Source organism: Cherax quadricarinatus, chromosome 86 (genome assembly GCF_038502225.1).
Source record: "Cherax quadricarinatus isolate ZL_2023a chromosome 86, ASM3850222v1, whole genome shotgun sequence".
NCBI lineage: Eukaryota > Metazoa > Arthropoda > Malacostraca > Decapoda > Parastacidae > Cherax > Cherax quadricarinatus.
The window spans coordinates 4021963-4043984 of NC_091377.1; the positions used below are offsets into that span (position 1 = coordinate 4021963).

At 39.4% G+C, this 22022-nt stretch overlaps 1 protein-coding gene and 1 long non-coding RNA gene across 15 annotated transcripts in view; both read left to right on the forward strand.

The window, feature by feature from the left end:
* LOC128702975 (RNA binding protein fox-1 homolog 1-like) overlaps nucleotides 1-22022 on the forward strand; it is a 367005-nt gene that overhangs the window by 277976 nt on the left and 67007 nt on the right. For 13 of the 14 annotated variants that reach the window (XM_070103571.1, XM_070103575.1, XM_070103574.1 and 10 more), the window contains 2 exons: nucleotides 18752-18889; nucleotides 19182-19235. In XM_070103571.1, coding sequence (XP_069959672.1) covers nucleotides 18752-18889; nucleotides 19182-19235 — 192 coding nt within the window. Of the gene's footprint in view, nucleotides 1-16007; nucleotides 16068-18751; nucleotides 18890-19181; nucleotides 19236-22022 lie in introns of those variants that run through there. The other variant, XM_070103581.1, reaches the window with a different exon arrangement.
* Nucleotides 1-22022, forward strand: part of LOC138855242 (uncharacterized) — a 351644-nt gene that overhangs the window by 207993 nt on the left and 121629 nt on the right. The window lies entirely within an intron of this gene.

Consider the following 22022-nt stretch of genomic DNA (forward strand, 5'->3'; position numbering starts at 1 on the left):
ACTTGTTCTCTCTAGGCTGGAATACTGCTGTACATTAACATCTCCATTCAAAGCAGGTGAAATCGCAGATCTAGAGAGTGTACAGAGATCCTTTACTGCACGTATAAGTTCTGTCAAGCACCTTAACTACTGGGAACGCTTGGAAGCACTTGACTTGTACTCGTTGGAACGCAGGAGGGAGAGATACATCATAATCTACACTTGGAAAATCTTGGAAGGAATAGTCCCAAATCTGCACACATAAATCACTCCCTACGAAAGTAAAAGACTGGGCAGGCGATGCAAAATGCCCCCAATAAATAGTAGGGGCGCCATTGGTACACTAAGGGAAAACACCATAAGTGTCCGGGGCCCAAAACTGTTTAACAGCCTCCCATCAAGCATTAGGGGAATTGCCAATAAACCCCTGGCTGCCTTCAAGAGAGAGCTGGACAGATACCTAAAGTCAGTGCCGGATCAGCCGGGCTGTGGCTCGTACGTTGGACTGCGTGCGGCCAGCAGTAACAGCCTAGTTGATCAGGCCCTGATCCATCGGGAGGCCTGGTTATGGACCGGGCCGCGGGGGCGTTGATCCCCGGAATAACCTCCAGGTAAGGTCCCTTTAAATCGGGAAGGGTTCTTGATCCAAGGAATTAAGTTACCTTGCCCTTCTTGGATCACACTTGATTGCCTCGCCTTCCCTAGGCGCTGTATAACTTCCATGAGTACTTCTTCATGACAACTTACATAGACCATAGCTGACACCGGTGACATAGAAAGCCCCTGGTTATGCAGAGCATTTCGGGCAACTTAAGTTAATTTTGACCCCAGAGTTCAACCCACACCAGTCGGCTAACTCCCAGGTACGTACCTGCTGCTAGGCGAACAGGGACAGCAAGCGTCTTAAGAAAATACGCCCTATATTTCCACCCGTACCAGGGATCGAACCACGTACCTCAGTGTGTGAGCTTCAGTCTTAGCAAATGTCATCTCCAGTTTTTTAACAACATTTTTGTAGTAATCTTTTAGATGCTGACGTATATTCTTTCACTTCTTCCCTTGACAGAGTATTAATTATTACGTTGCTGTAGATTTTTTTATCAGAGATCAGTTGTGAATTAGAGTTTAAAATTTTAAGTTGACTGGTTGATAACTACAGTGAGTTCTGACTGTATATATAATTACAATTCTCGGACCATACCGTTAATTAAGTCAGCACCAGACATGGAGATACGCTAGTGACAGCCCTCCATGATTTCTGACCTCAGGCTGACTAGTGAACCAAGAACTGCCCCTCCAAACCAGTTACAGATGTCACAGACGAGGGTAATTGAGACCCACGACTTGGGTAAATGTTTTTGAGGAATTCTGTACATATATTAGCTTCACACAAAAAATATTTTGTCAGTGTTTTTCATTTGTGTGGTGCGAGTGTATAAAGGTTACCTGAAAGACGTTTCCAGGAGTCAGTGCCCCCACGACCCAGTCCCAGACTAGGCCACCTGAAGGATCAGGAAATTCAGTTGAAGATGCTTCAAAGGTTCTCAGTAGTTCATATGCCTGATGAATATATACGAGTAGTTTACAGCAGTATTCCAGCCTGGAGAGAACAAATGACCTAAACAGTGCCATGATTATCTCAGCATCTTTGTCATGAAAGTTCTAGTTATCCAGCCGATCATTTTCCGTACGGTAGCAGTAGCAACTTTGTTGTGATCCTTGAATGTGAGATCTTCTGACATCATTACTCGTAAGTCTCGCACACGGAACTTTCGCTCTATTGATTTGCTTTTGTCCTGTATTTAGTCTTCATTTTCTCCTTGCTTCCATAGCGGATCAATTGAAACTAGTCGTCGTTAAATATCATACTATTGACCTAGGCTCACTTGGAAGATCTGCTTTCTGTGTAGTGTTTGAGACTGGAAAATATTACCCCAATTAACCCTTGTTCTGCATCTTGTTTCTGTCTTCGTATAAGTTCCCGCCTCCTGTCCAGTTTAAACCTAACTGTAGAGTTCACTTTTTTTAAGCACCTGAGATATAGCATAGCAAAACTTACTAGGTAAATGGACACAGCTGCACTTAATGTGACTTTTATTGTGCCACAATAAAATGTCACATTACTTGCATCTGTGTCCATTTACCTAACGTTTTGGCGGTAATTCTGCCTTTAAGGCTAAATTTAAGATAGAACAATCCGTCCTCTGAGTATCTAAGTAGATTTTTCACATATGTTTTGAAGCAGATTTCTCGGTTGGGTTAGGTTGTCCTCTCCATAAAAAATAACCAGTTGTATAACAAGTGAAAAAATATAAATGTAAGATAAAAAGTTATGCAAAGACTCTCGAAACTTATCAAAGGTATATAACGCGAACAGAAAATGGGGAGCCTTTGATGGGCGGGGGATATGCGTAAATGAGTACGCTTTTTCGGTCAGATACAGGGGCAGTAGGTGTAGTAGCGAAGTAAAGGTGATGTAATCAGTCCATCAACCTTGGAGAAATAGTATTTGAGGTGGTCAGTCCCTTAGCCTGGAGAAGAGTTCAGCTCCATGGTGAGGGACTGACCGTCTCAGGGTTGATGGACTGATTACATCATCTTTACCTCTGTATTTGACTTAAGAAGCCTACTGTGTAGGCGAAACGTTTCAACAGTAAAGATATCAAACTGTTGCACGTATTTGTTATCAGCTTGTCGGTATTGTGTACCATTTTCAACATAGGTAAATCAGACTTCGATGGTTTAAAGTACCTTTAACAGTCTCACATTTTACTTGGCTTTACAGCAGGGAAATGTCTGTGATCATTATCTTTAACATTGTTACTTTAGGCTGTGAGAGACAGTCGATCTGTTACTTCCTATCTGCACTCTGGAAGATGCATCGCAACCATGATTGTCTGTGGCTTCTCCGGTAGCCGCTCAAGTGCCGTTGATAACAGCATCCGCTACTCTTATCTTGCTATTAAGTGCTTTAACACTGGCATTAAATGACAGGTACACCTCTTTAACATGTCGGGCTGTGGTTCGTACAATGGACTGCGTGCACCATCAGTAACAGCCTGGTTGATCATTCAGGAGGCCTGGTCTGCGACCGGGCCAAGGGGGCATTGACCCTTGGAAGCGTCCTTCAGGTATCCTTCAGATAATAAAGTCTGTAGGACTTAATGATGAACTTAAACCTGTCTAACTAGTGTAAGTGTACAAATATTAGCGGATCAGTTGTGTGTGATTGCACCTTTCTTGTTAGGCGGTAATGGGGAATTTAAGGAAAGGATTGGTGAGGCGTGGTGTATCAGGCATTTAGCAGTATCATGGGAGATGAAACGTTGACCGTAAGAAGACAGGTAGGCTGAGTAAGGAGGGGCGCCTGGAAGTAAGAGGTAGGTAGTTAGGTATTCTAGAAGTGAGAGGTAAGTATGTAGGTTGAACCAGCAGGGTAACCTTGAAGTGAGAGGCAGGCTGGGTGAACAAACACGGGCGCCTAGAAGTGAGAAATAGGTATGTAGGTTGAACAAGCAAGGTAGTCTAGGAGTAAAAGGTAGAGGTAGGTTGGTAGGTTGGGCAAGCAGGGCCCCGCCTGGAAGTGAAAGGTAGAGGTAGGTTGGTTGGTACTAGGTTGAAGAAGTAAGGAAGCTGACATAGTGGAGTCTCCCTGTGTGGTGATATTGATCAGCCACACCTGCGTCGCCTGGCTACCTCACCTTAACTTACACATTTGTCACATACCTCTATTGACCACCACTACCACCCACTGAGCCTGCTACTCCACACCATCACTACCCTGCCGACCATCCCTTTCCACACGCCCAGCCTATCCCTCATACCCCACGGTCTCTTCACCACCCCAGGTTGTCGTCAGACTAGTGCAAGTATGTATTCTTAGACATACGATGGATTGCTGTATTGAGAGGATGGTATAAACCTTGGTAATAAATACCGACAAGTTGAGTTTCCATTGTTTTTTTTTATTTTACTTTCAGATTTATAATATGTTGCTGTTCACTGTTGACGGCTCCTTTCAAGGCAAGGGAAATATCGGAGCATGAGCAGTAGAGATCATTTACGGGTACAGTATCTCTCTCTCTCTCTCCACTGCAGTGGAGGAGAGGGATACTGTATACGTGGTCACAAATTTGCACACTGCTTTAACATCATAATGGAGTGAAAGACATGAGAGAATGTGTAAAGTAAGCCCTGTGAAAACAGGTACGCTTGTTATACACTTCTTCCTGTATCTCTTATTCAAGTAAACTGATATTTTTATTCTATTGATTAGTACTTCTGTGCATACAAATTGGATACATATTTTCTAACTCATATTTCGCCTGTCGTGGAAGATGCTCCTCACACAATTGACATGCCATTCTTTGTTTTAAAGGTTCTCAGAATCTGGGTATCTTTAATTGTCGACGTTTCGCCATCCAGTGGTTTTTTTTTCAATACAATACAAGGACATAATGTGAAGATTTGTCCTTGTATTAATGAAGTCACTGGATGGCGAAATGTTTACAAATAAAAATATCTGGATGTTGCACATGTGTTTAATTCTTCAACTATTGTATACCATTCATGTACTGAATCCACTCTATCATTTTCTTGGTCCTGTCCACATTTGATTTGTTGTTCGCTATAAATGCTCAGCGGTCTGACAATATTCATACATCATTTACCAGTACAACGAAAATGTTGGTGTCTCTCTCACATACCCGAATTTATTTTGAGTTTTGAATTCTTGGCTGTCTTGAAGAGGGAGCTGGATAAGTTCGTCAGATCAGTTTCTGACCAACCGGGCTGTGGTTCGTATGCTGCACTGCTTGCAGCCAGGAGGAATAGCCTGGTTGATCAGGCCTTTATCCACTAGGTGGCCTGGTCTGGGACCGGGTCGCGGGGGCGTTGACTCCTAGAAGCGAACGTCAGGTATCCTTCAGGCATATCAAGTCAGAATTTGTTTCCGCTTTTTACATTTGTGCTTTCCGCTGCCCAATAGCAGACCATGTTAATATCATATTGAAGTTTCTTCAGGCGTTTATGCAGATTAATTTTTTATGCTAATTTGGTACTGGCTGCAAATATGACAAAGCTTTATTTTTCGTTTACAACGATGATAAATGGTAAAAGGCAGTTTCTCGCATGAGTTTCATAACTTTTTTTTTTTTTTTACTGAGGTTTATTTGGTTGACTTATCACAGTGATCTGTTTAGAAATTTCAGATTTCGCCGCTAACTTTATCTTAAGCACCTTTTACCAGCTTTCACTCTTTGGTCACATTTATTAAATGTCTTTTAAAAATACCCGCATACATCATCTGCATTTTGATTTTCTTCCACCGCTTCCGTGATTGTTTCATAGTTGCTATACGTGCAGCTGGCACCAGACAACCTGGTCGATCATGCCAGCAACCAGGAGGCCTGGCCTGGGACTGGTCGGGGGGGGGGGGACCCCCGAAACAGACTACAGGTAACCGGTTACAGGATTATTTGAGCTGCAACTCGTTGCTTTCCATAGATCTGTTCAACTAACTTTAAAGGCTTAGAATCTTAGTATCAGGCTTTTATTATTTTGGTGGCACTTTCCTCGCTGGAGATTATTAGTTTCCTCTGCCTCGTACAGAAGATAATTTACTAACGATGTGCCGATATGCTGTGCAGGAAAGGCACTGTAACAGATGCTCTTGAGTGCCCGAAATGGAAATCAGAGAACATAACTGAACCTACCTTTGGCGTTTTATAATTGTGGATAAAACCTGAAGGTGTTTACACAATTATGAAGTGGCTCCTTGGGATTTCAGTTCAGACTAGGCTATTTCCGAATAGTACAGTGTGCACTCGTGCTAGCGGTATTTTGAATTTGTTTATATAGCATTGCAGTAATCTGGTCCTGGCGCAGAGTGCATGGGCATGCTAGTAGTTTATTTTTTTCCAGTTGTGTAGGATTTGTTATAGAAGCATTGTAATGGAGATTCCTAACAAGAAATAACTACTTGCACTCAGAAATTGATTACGTGTATCTGTCAACAGCGGAACACATTGTAAAGATCAAGTTGTGTGGCTACACTATTTGCTGTTGTCATTTTTGTATCACACTTTCTTGTACAAGTAACAAATGTTATTGTGAACTGCATGACTTTATTAACAAATAAACCCAGAGCACACTTGAAATGAATCCATTTTGAGTCATGCATAAATATAATGAGAAATATTGTTATGTTAGAGTTACAAATGAGTTGCGTTGTTTGTTGATTTGTAACCATATCTTATGCAAATATTGAAATTGGCTTTACGATCACAGATGTTGGGAAGAAAATGTAGAGTAATAGTGAGTGAAGCAGGAGGCCTGGTGAGGGAGCGTGGGCGGTGGGCTCCAGCACCACGGTGACGCCAGGTAGGCTCAATTGTTTCACTGAGCTGTGTAGGCCTGAGGGCCGCCAGCAGCAACAGTCTGGTTGATCACGCAGTCAGCAGGGAAGTGGTGGTGGTTCGGCAGGACAAGCGTCTCTTGACACAGGTCTGTCAGTTGATGGCCCATAACTGGTTAAGCATCTGCTAGCCTACTGCAGTTAGGTTTTTACACCACAGTTAAGAGACAGAGGGTCACTACCTAGTGGTGTCCTAACATATTGATATTTTTATACGCATGTATATACTGTCTATATAAAACAAAGAAGTCTGGTTTCGGGTATAATAATATGTCGACTGTTGTGGGTCACATCCCAGGGGGTGGTCAGTATACCTTATATAAGGCTGGGCTTTCAAATGAGATAGAATAACAGCTCTTAGGCTGTAAAATTAATGTGTAAAAGCAACCTGTTGTAGTCAAAATGAGGCTTAACCTAACGTGAGACAAGGGTAGAAGAGCCCTCGTAACAGGTCACAGAAATCTCGCAGTCATACATACTATCCTAATACCTTGTATTGTCTTATAAGCTTAAATACCTGAGCTGCTAATAACGCCTATAGGTATTTTATGTTAAAGATATTTATTGAAACTTCAATAAATGACACCTGATTATTTACGCATGTGAAATGTTATGTTTATATGGAGTTAGAGGTACAACTTACTGCAGTGTCTGAGAACAGTAATTTTTTCTGAAAGATAATATATGCCAGGTACATTAAAGATAGTTGAGGGCCTGGTCTGATGTCTATACAGTATCATAACGTTCTAGAGTGAAAGATACGGGAGAAATTAAAAGCGAAACCCAGTGAAAGACAGGGTCGCTGTGGGTACAAAAGATTATTATATCAGTATCTGTGGGCCTAGGCTATTCAGCATTCTATCAGAAGATATAAATATCAGTGAAACAAGTATAGATGACTTAGAGAGGAAACTTGAGCAAGTGCCGGATCGACCAGGCTGTAATGAATATTTGAGCCAGCGGGTCAACAGCAATAGCTTGGATTAAGGCAAGCATCGGACAAATCTGATCCAGGGAACTTTTGGAGTAGGAAAAGTATCGGAACCTGTCACGGGTATACCATAGGTATTAATGTTATTATTAATGTCCATGGAGAAGTGCTAAATCCTTGAAGTCCACACAACACCTGGGGAATGAGAGGCAGTTAGGTCTGATTTAAAGAATTCCTTGAAACATGGGCCCTTTACCAGCATCAAGGTATCCCCAGATGAATTTGATGAGCCTAGCTCTACTTATAATCAATAGGTAATTGCCCACTTTTCTCGGAGAATAAATAGGACACACACACTGTGTTGCTGTGTGCAGTGTTCGATAGCCAGCGTTTCCTCTTGTTTTCAAGTAGAAGCAGTAGATAATGTCTGGGAGTGTCATGGAGTGGAAGATAATGTTGGTAAATAGTTGCTCTCGTTTCACGATTTGTTAAGCATTCTGAAATTTCTCGTAGAAGAGTGCATGCGACAAGATGAGCTGAAACATACACACTAGCTTAGTGCTAACCATGATAACCAACATTTTTAAAGGGGTGGGCCGGTAAGCCAGTGAAAAGCCTCGGTCAGATGACCAAAAGCTTCAGTTGCGGGTCATCATATGAGTAAGACCCGCGTCAGAAAACACTTATCCTGTTTCCTAACCTAGCCTAATGCTCCTATTGGTGAGAACCAACCACTAGGGTTTACTGAGCGCCTGTGTAGGTGTTGGATTGTACTGCTGGAGTTAGTTATCGTATGACTGAGAGCTGTGTAAGTGTCTGAAACAGAAAATACCGCTAGTCAGCGAGGCTGTGAAGGAGCCTCGTCACCCAAGCCAATATCGAATTCCTTTATCTCCATTTTTACCTCCGTCCCACCCCCTTGTGACACCTTATCACCCCACCCCTCCTTCCTCGCCCCCCTTTTTTCCTCCCCACTTTTTTCTCCCATCCATTTTTCCTCCACTTATTTCTTCGTGATGGATGTTTTCGGAGGTTAGCTTGCCTGTCTCAGACCAGGCCTCTTGGTGAATCAGAGCCAGATCAACCAACCAACCAGGCAGTACTGCTAGCCACACAGACCAACATACGAACCACAGCCTGGCTGGTCAGGAACTGATTTGATGAACTTGTCAAGATAGCCAGAGGTTTGTTGGCAATTCCCCTTATGCACGAGGAAGAGCTTTGAAAATCAGGTACCTCTGGGGCACTTATTAAAGCTTTTAATATGCACACATTTTGTGTGCGTTGACTCCTCAAGACTCCCTCCAGGTAGATCGTGCCTGTTTTTTATTGGAGGAACTTTACATTGTTTGCCAAGTCAGTTTTCATACAGAGTAATTTCAATATGCAAGTTTAGGAGCAGTCCCTCCAGGATTTTCCAGGTGTAAATTATGATGCACCTTTTTCCTCTACGTTCCAAGGAATGCACTTGAAGGCATTTCAAGCATTCCCAGTATATTTAGTGTATTTGGGTAGTGATAGGTCTCAACATTTTCTGGTGAGGCAGTCTCCTCTGCCTTGAAAGAGGCTGTTACCATACAACAATAGTCCAGCTTGGAGAAAATAAGTGTCTTGGAGTATCATTATTTGCCTGGCATCTCTTGTCTCCAGAGTTCTGGTTATCCAGCTTATCATTTTCCTTGCAGTAACAATAGCAACATTGTTGTGATCCTTGAATGTTAGATCTTCTGACATCATCACTCTCAAGTCTTACAAATGGAATTTTTGCTCAATTGAATGATTTGAGTTTGTCCTGCATTGTGTTTCAGTCATTATTTTCTCCATTCTTCCATAGCAGAGCAGGTGAAACTTGTCCTTATTGAACATCATATCTTATTTAAGATTTTATTTATATCTTGAAGATTCGGTATGTCTTCAATGGTTGCCACTCTTGTACAGATTCTGGTGTCATGTGCAAAGGATGTTATGATTTATGTCTTTGTTAGATATAAAAATGAGAAACAGAAGTGGGGCTAATACTGTACCTAGAGGAATGGAGCTTTTCTCTGCAGTTGCCTTCAACTTCACTGATTACTTCTACTCTGGATTCTATTTAATATGTTAAATATCCATCTGCCCACTTTTCCCATTATTCCTTTTATACACGTTTGGTGTACTATCACCCATGGTTGCACTTGTCAAAGGCTTTCCCAAAATCAGTGAATACTACATCAGTATTTAGCTTGTTTTCCAGTGCATTCACGACCACTATTTTCTTCATCACTACCTTTTTCCTTCTCATCACCTTTCCCTTCCTCACCATATGTGCACACCGAAATCACCTCCTACAAAAGAGAAGCTTGACAAATGGTGCCAAAGGCTCACAATGGATGGCAGAGGTGCAATAAGTCCACTGAAAGATATTCCATTAAATATAAAGGGAGCAAGTCTTTTTTTTAACACCCTTCATACCCTAGGAAAATTATCAACATGCACTTATTTGTATTCAAGAGGGAACTTGATAAATTCCTCAAATCAGTTCCTGATCATGCTGGTTGTGGTGCATTTGTTGGACTGCCTGCAATCAGTAGTAAAAACCTAATTGATCAGGCCACCAACCAGGTCTGATCTGGGACAGGGTTGTGAAGGTACTGACCCCCACAATTGATCACACCTTCATTCCAGGGAGGAAATGCAGATATTTCAGACATTTGAATAAAGAGACACAGTGAAACTTTTCTCTACATGAATAACAAAAAGGCACAATACTGTGACTGGGATAATACACAAATAACCCGCACAAAGGAGAGGGAAGCTTATGACGTTGTTTCAGTCCGACTTGGACCATTTACAAAATCACACTAACAGAAAGGGTAGGAGGAGGCAGTATATATAGGCCTATATATACTGCCTCCTTTCCTTTCTGTTAGTGTGACTGTAAATGGTCCAAGTCGGACCAAAATGTCATCGTAAGCTTCTGTCTCCTATGTGCAGGTTATTTGTGTATTCTCTCTACATGCTAATGATCTGCAATTTTGCCAGCCTTAATGGAGCTGCAGCAATGCAGTATATTAGTCTAGTGTGTGTGGTTTCCATAGTATTGCATTGACATTGGCTTGACATCTCTTGTTTGATGATTCTTATAATTCATCTTACATTGCATTTTATACTTCTCCCACTTTTATTTTGTAAAACTTTCTGCAGAAAAGGAGCTGAAGATTTGCTATCCAGCACAGGTTTTAGTAGTCAGTAACATCACTTGTGTACAAAGTAGATACCAAGCACAGGGCCATAGCCATAGGGCAAATGATACCTACACTTACACACTTGTAATGGATCATTTGAGGAGCCACTGATGGGTCTCTGTAGAGCTAAGAGCAGTCAGGATAATGTTTCCTGATGAAAGAAAATACCAGCCAACCATTGACTGTCTGTCAGTGCTTTTGGTAGTCCTCTGGTCAGCTTCAAGAGTTTTTCTAACCTTGCAGCCAGTCTTGGGCCAGGTTTTTCTGTCGATTGCCTTATTGTTGTTGTTGTTTGCAGCATTCTGGTTCACATACTATAACCTTTACAGCCTGGTTGATCAGACTATTGGTAATAGTAGTGATACAGTTTCCTCTTGGATACTTGTATACTTGTTCCAGCAATGTTTCTGATATTTTCTGGTAATGCATTGAATAGTCATGGACTATGTACATTGGCAGTGCTCTCTTATTATGTCCACAGTGCCTCTGTTTTTCACTGAGTGTATTTTTACACTTCCATTCATATCTCACACCAGTATTTCATTATGGTAGTGTGTAGATTTGGTATCTTCTATATATCTGTGTTTATATATCAGGTATTCTCTCTCCTTCACTCCACAGAATGCAAAAAGCACACTCAAATATTATGGCATCATTTGCAAAGGATGATACAACACTGTATTTTGAAAATAGCAGCACTGTTATTTTGTGCCATATATGAAAATGTTAAAGGCAATTAGTGAAAATGGCAGACCTAAAGTACAGAGCTTTTTCTCGTGGAGGCCTCAGATATTACTTTAACTGTTACTGTGTCTAGTTTGTTTAGAAGTTGAAGATTCACTTACCCAATTTTTCACTTGTTTGTATTTTAAATACTTTGTATGCTTTATATCCTTTCTCATGGGCATTGTATTGTGCTATCTGTTGTAGCTTGACACTTTATATTTCTGTTCTGGCAACCAGTATTTTTTTCTTCAGAATGTCTAGAATGCGCAAGAAGTTTTGTGATTCCTATTTATCGTGTTATAGAGGGATTATCATCATCTTTTTGATTTGCAACTTTTTCTTTTAATGTATTTTAAATGCTTAAATCTTAAAGCATGTTTATATTGCCACTGAGCTCATCCTGTGAAACCTCTGATTTTAGAATCGTCATTCATATACCGTACTATCTGTCCCTCGTATTTCAGTAAGGTACAAATTTATGCATTCTCAGTTTATTGTTGACATTTAATTTGTCTTCGCTCACAGCCATTACTACCGCCTACTATCATTTTCCACTGGTCCCAGAAATCTTCAGTCTCTTTCCTCCCTCCATTTCCTTCCCCTTCATCTGAGCCCCTCTTCTCTACTTTATTCCATATGTTTCAACAGATCAGTCTCAGGTTCAATTTATGGGCTTTGTGAAACAAACAAAAACAAAACAAACTTTATTTCTTTCTGCAGTATACAAAATGTAGTTTACTTGTAATAACATACAGTGGACCCCCGAGTTTTGTAATTAATCCGTTCCAGAGAGCCTGCCGTAAGTCGAAATTGCCGAATGGCGAAACCATTTTCCCCACTAGAAATAATGGAAATAAAATTAATCCGTTCCAGACACCCAAAAATATTAAAATAATTTTTTTTTTTTTTCAAATTAAATAAAGATTTACATACTGAAAACAATGTGAAATCAAGTACATGCATATAAAAAATAATAACAACATTACACTTACCTTTATTGAAGACTTCTGGGTGGATGGAAGATAGGAGGAGGAAATAGGAGGAAGGTGTACACTATTGTTTGGAAGGAGAATCTTCTTCCATTAGGACTTCAGGTATGAAGTCCTTATCTGGGGTTACTTCCCTTCCTTGTTTTTTAAAGACACTGGCACTGGGAACAACTTGAGTCACTGGAACCCTGTCGCACAAAATATCTGTCCAGAGAGCTCTGTTTCTGGCGTTTCTTTAAGATTTGTCTGAAGTGGGACACAACACTGTCATTGTACATGTTGCCAATACGGCCTGCAACAGCTTTGTTAGGGTGAAGTTCATCCATAAATGTTTGCACTTCGGTCCACTTTGCACAAATGTCCTTAATCTGTTTTTCGGTAATCCACACCAACAATAACCTCTCCACTTCTTCGAGGATTTGTGATCTCCTTTTTGTCAGCATATCCACCCCTTTTGCAACAACAGCACACTTTATTTCCTTTCCTTTTGCCACGATTTAAGTGATGGTTGAATGGGGTTTGCCATACATCCTGGCAAGCTCTGTAACATGCACTCCACTCTCATATTTTTCAATGATTTCCTTCTTGAATTCGATCGTGTTCCTCACTTTCTTTACCAAAGGGCTTGCACTAGCTTTCCTTGGGCCCATAGTGACTTATTTAGCAGTTGCAATCACAAAAATCAATGGATTATTACGTATGAACCCGCGGGGTGATGGTCACGTGTTGGTAAACAATGGTACACTGAGCGTGAATGGCGTGGGAGACTGGCCTTGTGTGCGCGGTGACGGGCGGACGGGTACCGGACGATCGCCGAATCACGAGTCTAATCACCAACTGCGAGGCCAAATTTTACCGAAAGTCAGATTTCACGAAAGTCGATGCCGCTGAAACTCGAGGGTCCACTGTATTGCTAAGCACATGAAAATGCCACTAGTGTGTGGAGCATTTAGGGCAGACTAATCCTATGCAGAATGATTTACCTGTGACTAGTTTGATGGCTCCTCTACCACAGTCTTGCTGGTCTGGAACTGATTTGAGGAACTTGTCAAGTTCCCTTTTGGTAATTCTCCTTATGCATGAAAGAAGGGCATTGAGAGTTAGGGATCTTTGGCACAGTTCTCTCTTTGTGTCATTGTGCCCCTACTTTTTATTGGAAATATTTTGCACCATCTGCCAATTCATGTGCTTCCATACGGAGTGATCTTGGTGTGCAAGTTTGGGACCAGTCTCCAGGATTTTCCAGGTGTAAATTGTGATGTACCTTTCTCACCTGTGTTCAAAGGAATGCAATTGAAGCTCTGTACTTTTTCAAGCTCATCAGTCTTGCCTATCTTGAAGGGGTGTCATTAATATACAACAGTGTTCCAGCTTGGAGAAAACAGGTGCCTTGAAGAGTGCAATATCATCACTGCCTCAGCATAAATGGAAAACAGGAGTAAATGAAGGGGATGTAAATAGCTTGCTAAAAGTATCTAGCCTAGACAGGACTTGGAGCAATGGCTTTATGTTGGAAAAATTCAGATTCAGGAAGGATATAGGAAAGCACTGGTTTGGTAATAGAGTTGTGGATAAGCGGAACAAACTCCCGAGTACCATCATAGAAGCTAAGACATTGTGTGATTTTAAACATAGGTTAGGTAAATACACGAGTGGGTGGGTGTGAGTTGGATGTGACGAGCTTGTGCTATTAGGTCGTATGCTATGCTCCTTCCTTAAGAGAATGTGACCTGACCTGACTAAGTTAGGGCACTGACTTAAGCCAGTAGGAGAATTGGACCTGCCTCGCTTGGGCCAGTAGGCCTGCTGCAATGTTCCTTCTTATGTTCTTATCTCTTGTTTTAGTTATTGGCCTTCTTTTGACATTAATAATTTACTGGAGTTTTTAATTGATGCTGGATATTTTAACTTGGTATGTTAGTTTTTTTATGTTGAGTATTTTATTCATGTTCTTAGCTTTTATTGTTTGTTAATTTTATCTTGTTTTTATTATGTGTGTGTTGTACTGTATATCATTACTTTCTAATTGATACGAGAGCTGAGTAACCCACTTGGTCAAAGTACTCTGTAGATATCTACTACAGGTCCACATCCCTTTATCCAAAATCCTTGGGGCCAGTAGTGTTTTGAATTTCAGAATTTTTCAAATTTCAGAATGAAGATGGGGTCTAGGGCAGCACTCCATAATCAGACATTAACACTGCAGCAAAAACATATGAATACTCACACTAAGTGGGATAAATAAAGCCTACAAATACACCTACCATCCGACTTACAACCGAGTTCGGTTCCGAGAAATCGGTCGTAAGTCAAAATGGTCGTAAGTCGAACTTTACTACTGAATATCAACGAAACATTTTTGTAATAACTTTATTTTATTTTTTTATTTTGGTATTTCATGTTTTACTTTACTTTTTATGTTGTTAGTGTTGTATTTTATACTGTAAGGTTTAGGATAAACACTGTGTACAACACAAATAGTTGTTTATTTCCCAGAAATTTGGCATAAAAAACACGGTCGTAAGTCGAGTGGTCGTAAGTCGAGCAGGTCGTAAGTCGGATGGTAGGTGTACTATTACAGTTTATTTATAGAGTAATACGTATATTGATAAATGAAATAGAGATAATTATTGACCAGGAACATGATTCTCAAGATGATTCTCAAGACGATTGACAGATGGCGTTTTTAGAGATTTCTTCAAGTGTCATTTGTCTTATTAACATAGGTTTCTGTCTAAGCAATCTCATTTCAACTGTGTAAATTGCCATAATCTCTTGCTCACTGATAAATGCACATTGTTCAAGGCTAGCAGTTAACTGATCACACATTTTCACCATACCTATGGGGACTTTTTACCTGTGTTCACAATGTCATCATTACTATTCTCAAGCTTATTTGTATTTAACACCATTTCAGCAATTTCACCATCACTCAAGGAATGCACAACAGGTGCATCATTGTCAATGTTTCAGTATTTCAGTATGTCAGCTTCCTGTAACTTATTTACACTTTCGTCTGATAAACTTTTAGTGTAAGTTACGAAGTTTGATATCGTCTTCTCATCAGTGACATGAAATCCTTCAAAGTCTTCATCTGTAGGTTCATTTACATCAAACATCATTTTAGGCCAAAGTCTTTGCCAGGCATTTCTTAATGTTGATTTATCTACATCCTTCCAAGCATTAACAACTGTACTGTTATCCTTAAGTGTATCTGCAGCTCTCTTTGACATTTTCACAGTGAAATTAAACAGTCACAAAATAAAAAGAAAAAACAAAATATCAGCGAACTGCAGACACGTGTGAACACTACAGACACTGAGACACAACTGATGCCTGCCACTATGGCTGTCAGTGCTGGGTCACGCCGCCACGTGGGGGCGTTCGAGTTATGTAGAGATGACTGATGGTCCACACTCCACGAGAAAACTTCTGTTTTCAGAACATTTCGAATTTCAGAATTTCGGATAAAGGGATGTGGACCTGTAGTGCTATGTCCACAAGACCATGTGAGTTTGTGTTTACAACAAGGAGCCAGTCTAGGCCTTTCCCTAAAACAATGGCTGCTCTCTGGGCACGGAGGAGAAATTTCTCTGCGGGAGTCGGCATGATTTCAAATTTTCTCCCAAGTTTGCTGTGGAAATGTTCAGTCTTAAAGCAAATAGCAATGTAATGAAAACGTGATATGTAGATGCATGATATTAGGGAATTTACTGTGTTCAGCACCGTCTGCCATCTTCTCACTTTTCTAGGGAGTGATGGCGATGTGCAGATTCAGGAGCAATCCTTCCAGTATTTTCCAGGTATAAATTATGATATCTTTCTTGCCTTTGTTCAGATGAGTGAAACTTGAGGAATTTTAGCATTCCCAATAATTTAGGTGCTTAGCTGAATTTGTAGGTGTAATGAAAGTTCTCCAAACATTCACCAGATTTGCAGTTTCACCTGCCTTTAAAGGAGGTTGGTAGTTTACATTAGTATTGCATACTAGGGCAAACAAGTGACTTGGTGTATCCTCTTTCACCTGGCATCTCTTGTTTTGAAGGTTCTAGTTATCCACCTTATTATTTTATTTGTAGTTGTGATAACACTGTTATCTTGTAAGACTTTCTTACATTGTCACTCCTATGTCCCCTCATATTTATCTTCACTGTATTCAGTGGTTTGAGTTTGTTGTACTCTGTTCCAGTTTTTATATCCTCAGTTTGTCATCATTGAATATCATGTTTGCTGTAACCCACTGAAAGATCTGGTTTGTATCATCATTGAAATTTACTGTGTCCTTGATGGATGACTCTCTCATATAAATTCTATTACTATCTGCAAAGGAGAATAAAGTAGTATACAGTGCAGCAGGTGGAACAATTTGAATAACCTGCATTTAGGAGAGTAAACTTATGATGGCCATCTTGAACCATTGTCCAGTTGTGACTTAACAGATATTTGTGCTGGACCAAAACATCCTCAGATTTCTTTTCCTAAGTGCAGATTATTCGTTTATTGTCTGCAAAGGTTGATACAGTACTTTGATTTGTCTCTGCTAGATATGAGAGTGAGAAAATGAATTGGGGCAAGTACTGTGTATTGAGGAACAGTGCTTTTCACTGTGGTAGCCTGTGATTATTGAACACTTTGAATAAACAAACATGGATGGGAGGTTCAAATCATGGCCTTGGTGGCAGGTCTAGCACTTTACCACTGAGCTACGAGGGTTCTTATACGAAATATTTGGAAACAGAGCTTACAGTACTTTGTTAACTATTAGTTTTTTGATGATTTGTGTGTGGGCATTGTTTGTAGTATGTTGTGTGTGTGTGATGGTGGTGACAGTGTGGGCATATGTTTGTTGTGTATATAGGTGATGTTGGTGTTCCTAGACATTTTATGTGGCCTTGTCTGAGATTGGACAGTGGGGGACAATGATCCCAGAAATGTTCAACAGTTAAATAGGGTGGGTGGGTGGGGGTGTGTGTGTGTGTGGTGGATGGTGGGTGGTAGTAGTTAGAGTATGTAATGTGTATCCAGTAATTTTTAATGCTAATAAATTAATTCATTTTTTTTTTTTTGAAAAAGAAAAAAAAAAACTGTGTTCTTCTGTTTAATGATTCACTTCTGATATTGATTTTTAATTTTTGATAAATATTGAAAGATTCTTAATACAGGTTGGCCATCACTAATCTGGCAATCAATAATCTGATTCCATCAGTAATTTGGCACTAATTTCAGCTAGCATAATTTCAAATTTTCAGGATCGCCACTCCAACCTGCTGCTACTGTCTGGTGGCACTACTTGCTGCATAAGTCATTCCAATTTCTTTTTCTCTATTTATTGTTATAACCTGCTCACTTTTAGCCCTAGTCATGGTTTCAACAAATAAAATAAATTCTTCTCGTTGTGTAAAGCACATAAACCGTACATTGTCTATAAAAGATAAGGTGGCTTTGAAGCCACTGTCGGACACCATGAACTCAGCTCACTCACATGAGCTGTGACCGGTAAATTTGGGCCTACATACGAGAGAATAGGTCTGTGTGGTAAGTGTGCACGATATAAAAAAAAAATCCTGCAGCACGCAGTGCATAATGAGACAGTGACTTTGCGGTGTATTTTTGTATGTTTTTTATGGTTGTATTCTCTATTTTTTTTTTTTTTATTTTTTTTATTGATAGAATGGAAGATATATTACAGAAATAGATATGATTTTCATTGGTTTCCTGATGGAAAGTACCTTGAAACTGAGCTCAAAATAATGGAATTGTTCGATTTTTGCTGATGTTTAAGAGTAAACAAATGACGCCACCGTCCAATACATGTCCAACTGGCCGGTTTAATACACGGTCACAAATGGGTTGACATTTTTTATACAATTATTACAACAATGCAGTAGTCTACATAACAGTAAATCTAATATTTTATGTGAATAAAAATTCAAAATGGAAAGCAAGCGTAATATGAGAAGGGCCTGAACAGAGGAAATGTTATTTTAGTGCCAGGAATGTCTGCACTGTTTATTCTGGACCCTATTTTGAAATTTGTGTGAAATTGGCCAAATTTCCAATTTTGACCACTTTATTGGGTAGTTGAAATAGGTAAATGGGTGCTTTCTTGTTCACAGTTGACAGAATAAAAGGAATACTAGAGAAATAGCTATGAATTTCATAGATTGGAACAATGGAATGGGCAAAAAATAGGGCATAAAGTGGGTGAAATCACCAATGCATAAATATTGCCATTGGGTTAAGTGTCTTCTAACCTAACCCCTCTGTAATCCAGCAAAATCACTAATCTGGCACCCTACAGGTCTTGATGATGCCGGATTAGTGATGGTCAACCTATATTATTTTCAGGTTCCTTACTCATTAGGAAAGATCCACCAAACATTTTGTATATGCATGTTTCTGCTAACAAGTATCTACATTATTTCCTGGCGTTAAATTAGTCTAATACATCATCTATTTAAAAAAATCATTTTTGTTACACCAACAGAACGAGGCTGATAATGGTGATGCCGCAGCTAATGGACAACCAGGCACTCCAGCACCCACAAAGGAACAACCTAAGCGTCTCCATGTATCAAATATTCCCTTCAGATTTAGAGACCCAGATCTCAGAAATATGTTTGGTGTAAGTTGGACACTACTTCCATTCTTATTTTTTTGAGAGTGCTTGCTTATTTAATGTAAAAATTTTATTACAATTATAATGGTTAATTTGACTAAACTTTTACAAGATTTTTTGTGCACTTTTTGGGGGTAGCAATGATATTCAAAGAAAAGAATTCTGTAGTTAGTTTAAGTTAATTTATTTTGGAAAAGTTTTAACCTTGATAAAATAAAATATATTGTATTGCCATTGACAACTGACATCATTTTAGGTTGTTCATTTCTTTTAAACTGATATAATGTTACATCTTCAGAAATTCGGCACAATACTTGACGTGGAAATCATCTTCAATGAGCGAGGATCAAAGGTAAGTTGCATTATCTATTTCTGTATGTGTAAACACAAATTTGATTAAATATTCATACTCAGTCAGTGCAATATGGGCAAAGATGGTTTTAGAATATGACTAGGTACAAGTGAGCACAGTGTGTTTAACTTTAATTACTCAGTAGCAGTGAGACTTGTGAGATACAGTGGAACCCAGAGTTTCGACTGTAATCCATTCCAGGAACTAGGCCTAAAGTCGAAGCAATATTTCCCATAAGAAATAATGTAAATCCAATTAATCTGTTCCACCCAAAAATATTCACAAAAATTCATTTTTTTTAAAGAATAAATACTATAGTTTTACATACAGAAAATAATGAGAAACAAATATAAAGCACTAATTTTAATGGATAAATGAACATTTAAATCAGTTTTAACTTCATTGAAGACTCTTATTGGCATATGAGAGAGGCAGGAGAGTTTGGAGGCAGGACAAGATAGTCCTTCAGTATGAAACTAATATCAACTCTACGGCTTATTTATCTATCACAATTCATCTAATATGACATAATAAACAATATTAATAACATAGAAACGTGACACATTACTCTAGAATGAATAAAATACGTCGTTACGTATGTCACAACTGGTGTTGTGTTGCCACTGAAAGCTTAAGCATAAGTGGCAGCAGAGGCACCAGTGTTTTCAGTCACCCTATATACCTCAAACAACAGTGGAGGAGTTAAGTTTCGTGTCGTCATTTTTCTATCGCTTAATCGCTTGACTTACTTGCTACACTGTTAATGCTACACTTTATCGCTGGCTGGCTCTATAGCCTTTATCGACTCGTGCTGCTTTAGTATTGTACATATCATAGAATCACTGAAGAAGGCACATTCTCCTCTCTCTCTTCCTCCTCCACTTTGGTACTTTGCTACAATTTCTTTCTTCAATCCTATCGTGTTTCACACTTTCTTTACCAAAGGGTTGCCATTATGAAGTTTCTTTGGGCCCATGGTGGCTTATTTCACAGTCACAATCAATAAACAAGCACTAAACACAATGAATTTATTGTGAAATGTTTGGATGAGCCTGCAGGGTAATGTTCACTCAAGGATGAACAAAGCTAGATTGGCTCACGATGCCTGCACAGGCAGGCACGCAGGCACTGACAGGTGGACAGGTCTGGTATGCCAGCCAAAACACAGGGCACAGGCCGAAACTCAGGACAAAATTTAGCTGAAAAAAGCGCTCGAAACTCAAAGCGGCTGATACTCAGGGCTGCCGAAACCCAGGGTTCCACTGTATAATGAATTAGAGCATAAGGAACCAGATTTTAGAAGAGGAGTCTATCAATGTATAGGAAATTTCCTGAGAAATACACCTACCATCCGAATTATGACTGAGCTTGGTTCTGACCAGCTGGTCGTAAGTCAAAATGGACGTAAGTCAAACTTTACTACTGAATATCAACATCACATTTTTGTAATGATTTTATTTTATTGTTTTATTTTGGTATTTAATTTTTCACTTTACTTTTTATGCTGTTAGTACTGTATTTTATACTGTAAGGTTTAGGATAAACCCAGAAATTTGACATACAAAACATGGTTGTAAGTCGAGTAGTCCTATGTTGAGCAGGTCGTAAGTCGGATGGTAGGTGTACGTAGGTAAAGGGAATTGGAAGGTAAGACTACCCATGAGATGATGGAATGACTGGACATTAATTAAGGGCAACGATGTCTAAGATTTATTCCAGACATAAGAAAATTTACAGGATGCAGCCTTCTCTTGTCTGTCAATCAGGAATAAACATACCTCTGTAAACCTGAAAGAGACGATAACCAAACTGGATATAGTCATGAAGTACAATTAATGCTGTACAATATTCAGATTAGACAATGACTTTGTGACTTACAAGGATAAACACGTTAAGTGGTATAGAAAGCAACAGAGGATGCATGTAAGCCAGAAATGTTATACTACTTCTCTTACAATATTAAGTGAAGTAAATCAGATATAAGGTAAAGACTATGCTATACACAGTTTCAAGAGGAGGTGTGTTAAGTCCCTGGAAACCAGGAATTTGTAAAATTGAAATGTGGGGCAAGAAACAATAATATCCCTTGCAAAAGTTTTTAACACACAATGTGTAGCTCGCTTTCTGATTTGTGGGAAATGGTAGTAGGTGGCAATAGTGTTTATTGGGAAAAAAACAGAAATATAAAAATCATAGCTCAGTCCCATCCCTCACATATGATACTAGATTTTATTTTCATTGCAACCATTGAGGACACAAAATATTGTAAGCTAAAACTCAGCTGAGCCACAGAAAGTTATATAATAATTATTTAGCAACTTCAGTATTTCACTTTGGGAAATTGAAAAAAAAAAAACTGCAGTACAAAATGCAATTAAGCCTATCAATAAAGTGCAAAAGGAATACTGTACAAGGGACCTAAGGGATTTTATGGAAAATAATAAGAATCTTCAGTGATAATACTTTTTAAAGTACTTATACTCTCTGGACTGCAATAGTGGTGTGCATTATCTGTGGTTTGTAAAGACACGTGAGTATACACTAAGGCATGTTTATTAGAAAATGTTTCAGTCTTGGGACCTTCATCATTTCTAGCCTAATAAATATGCCCTAGTGTTTTCCTCGCATGTCTTTTTAAACCCACTTTGTCTGTATCAATTATCAAGGTTTATATCATGTATTAACTGTCCCATTTTAGACTTAAAAATTGATAATCTGGAGAACATACAGAGAATTTTCACTGCTAATATAAACTCGAACACTTATTTTATTGGAAATGCCTAAAAT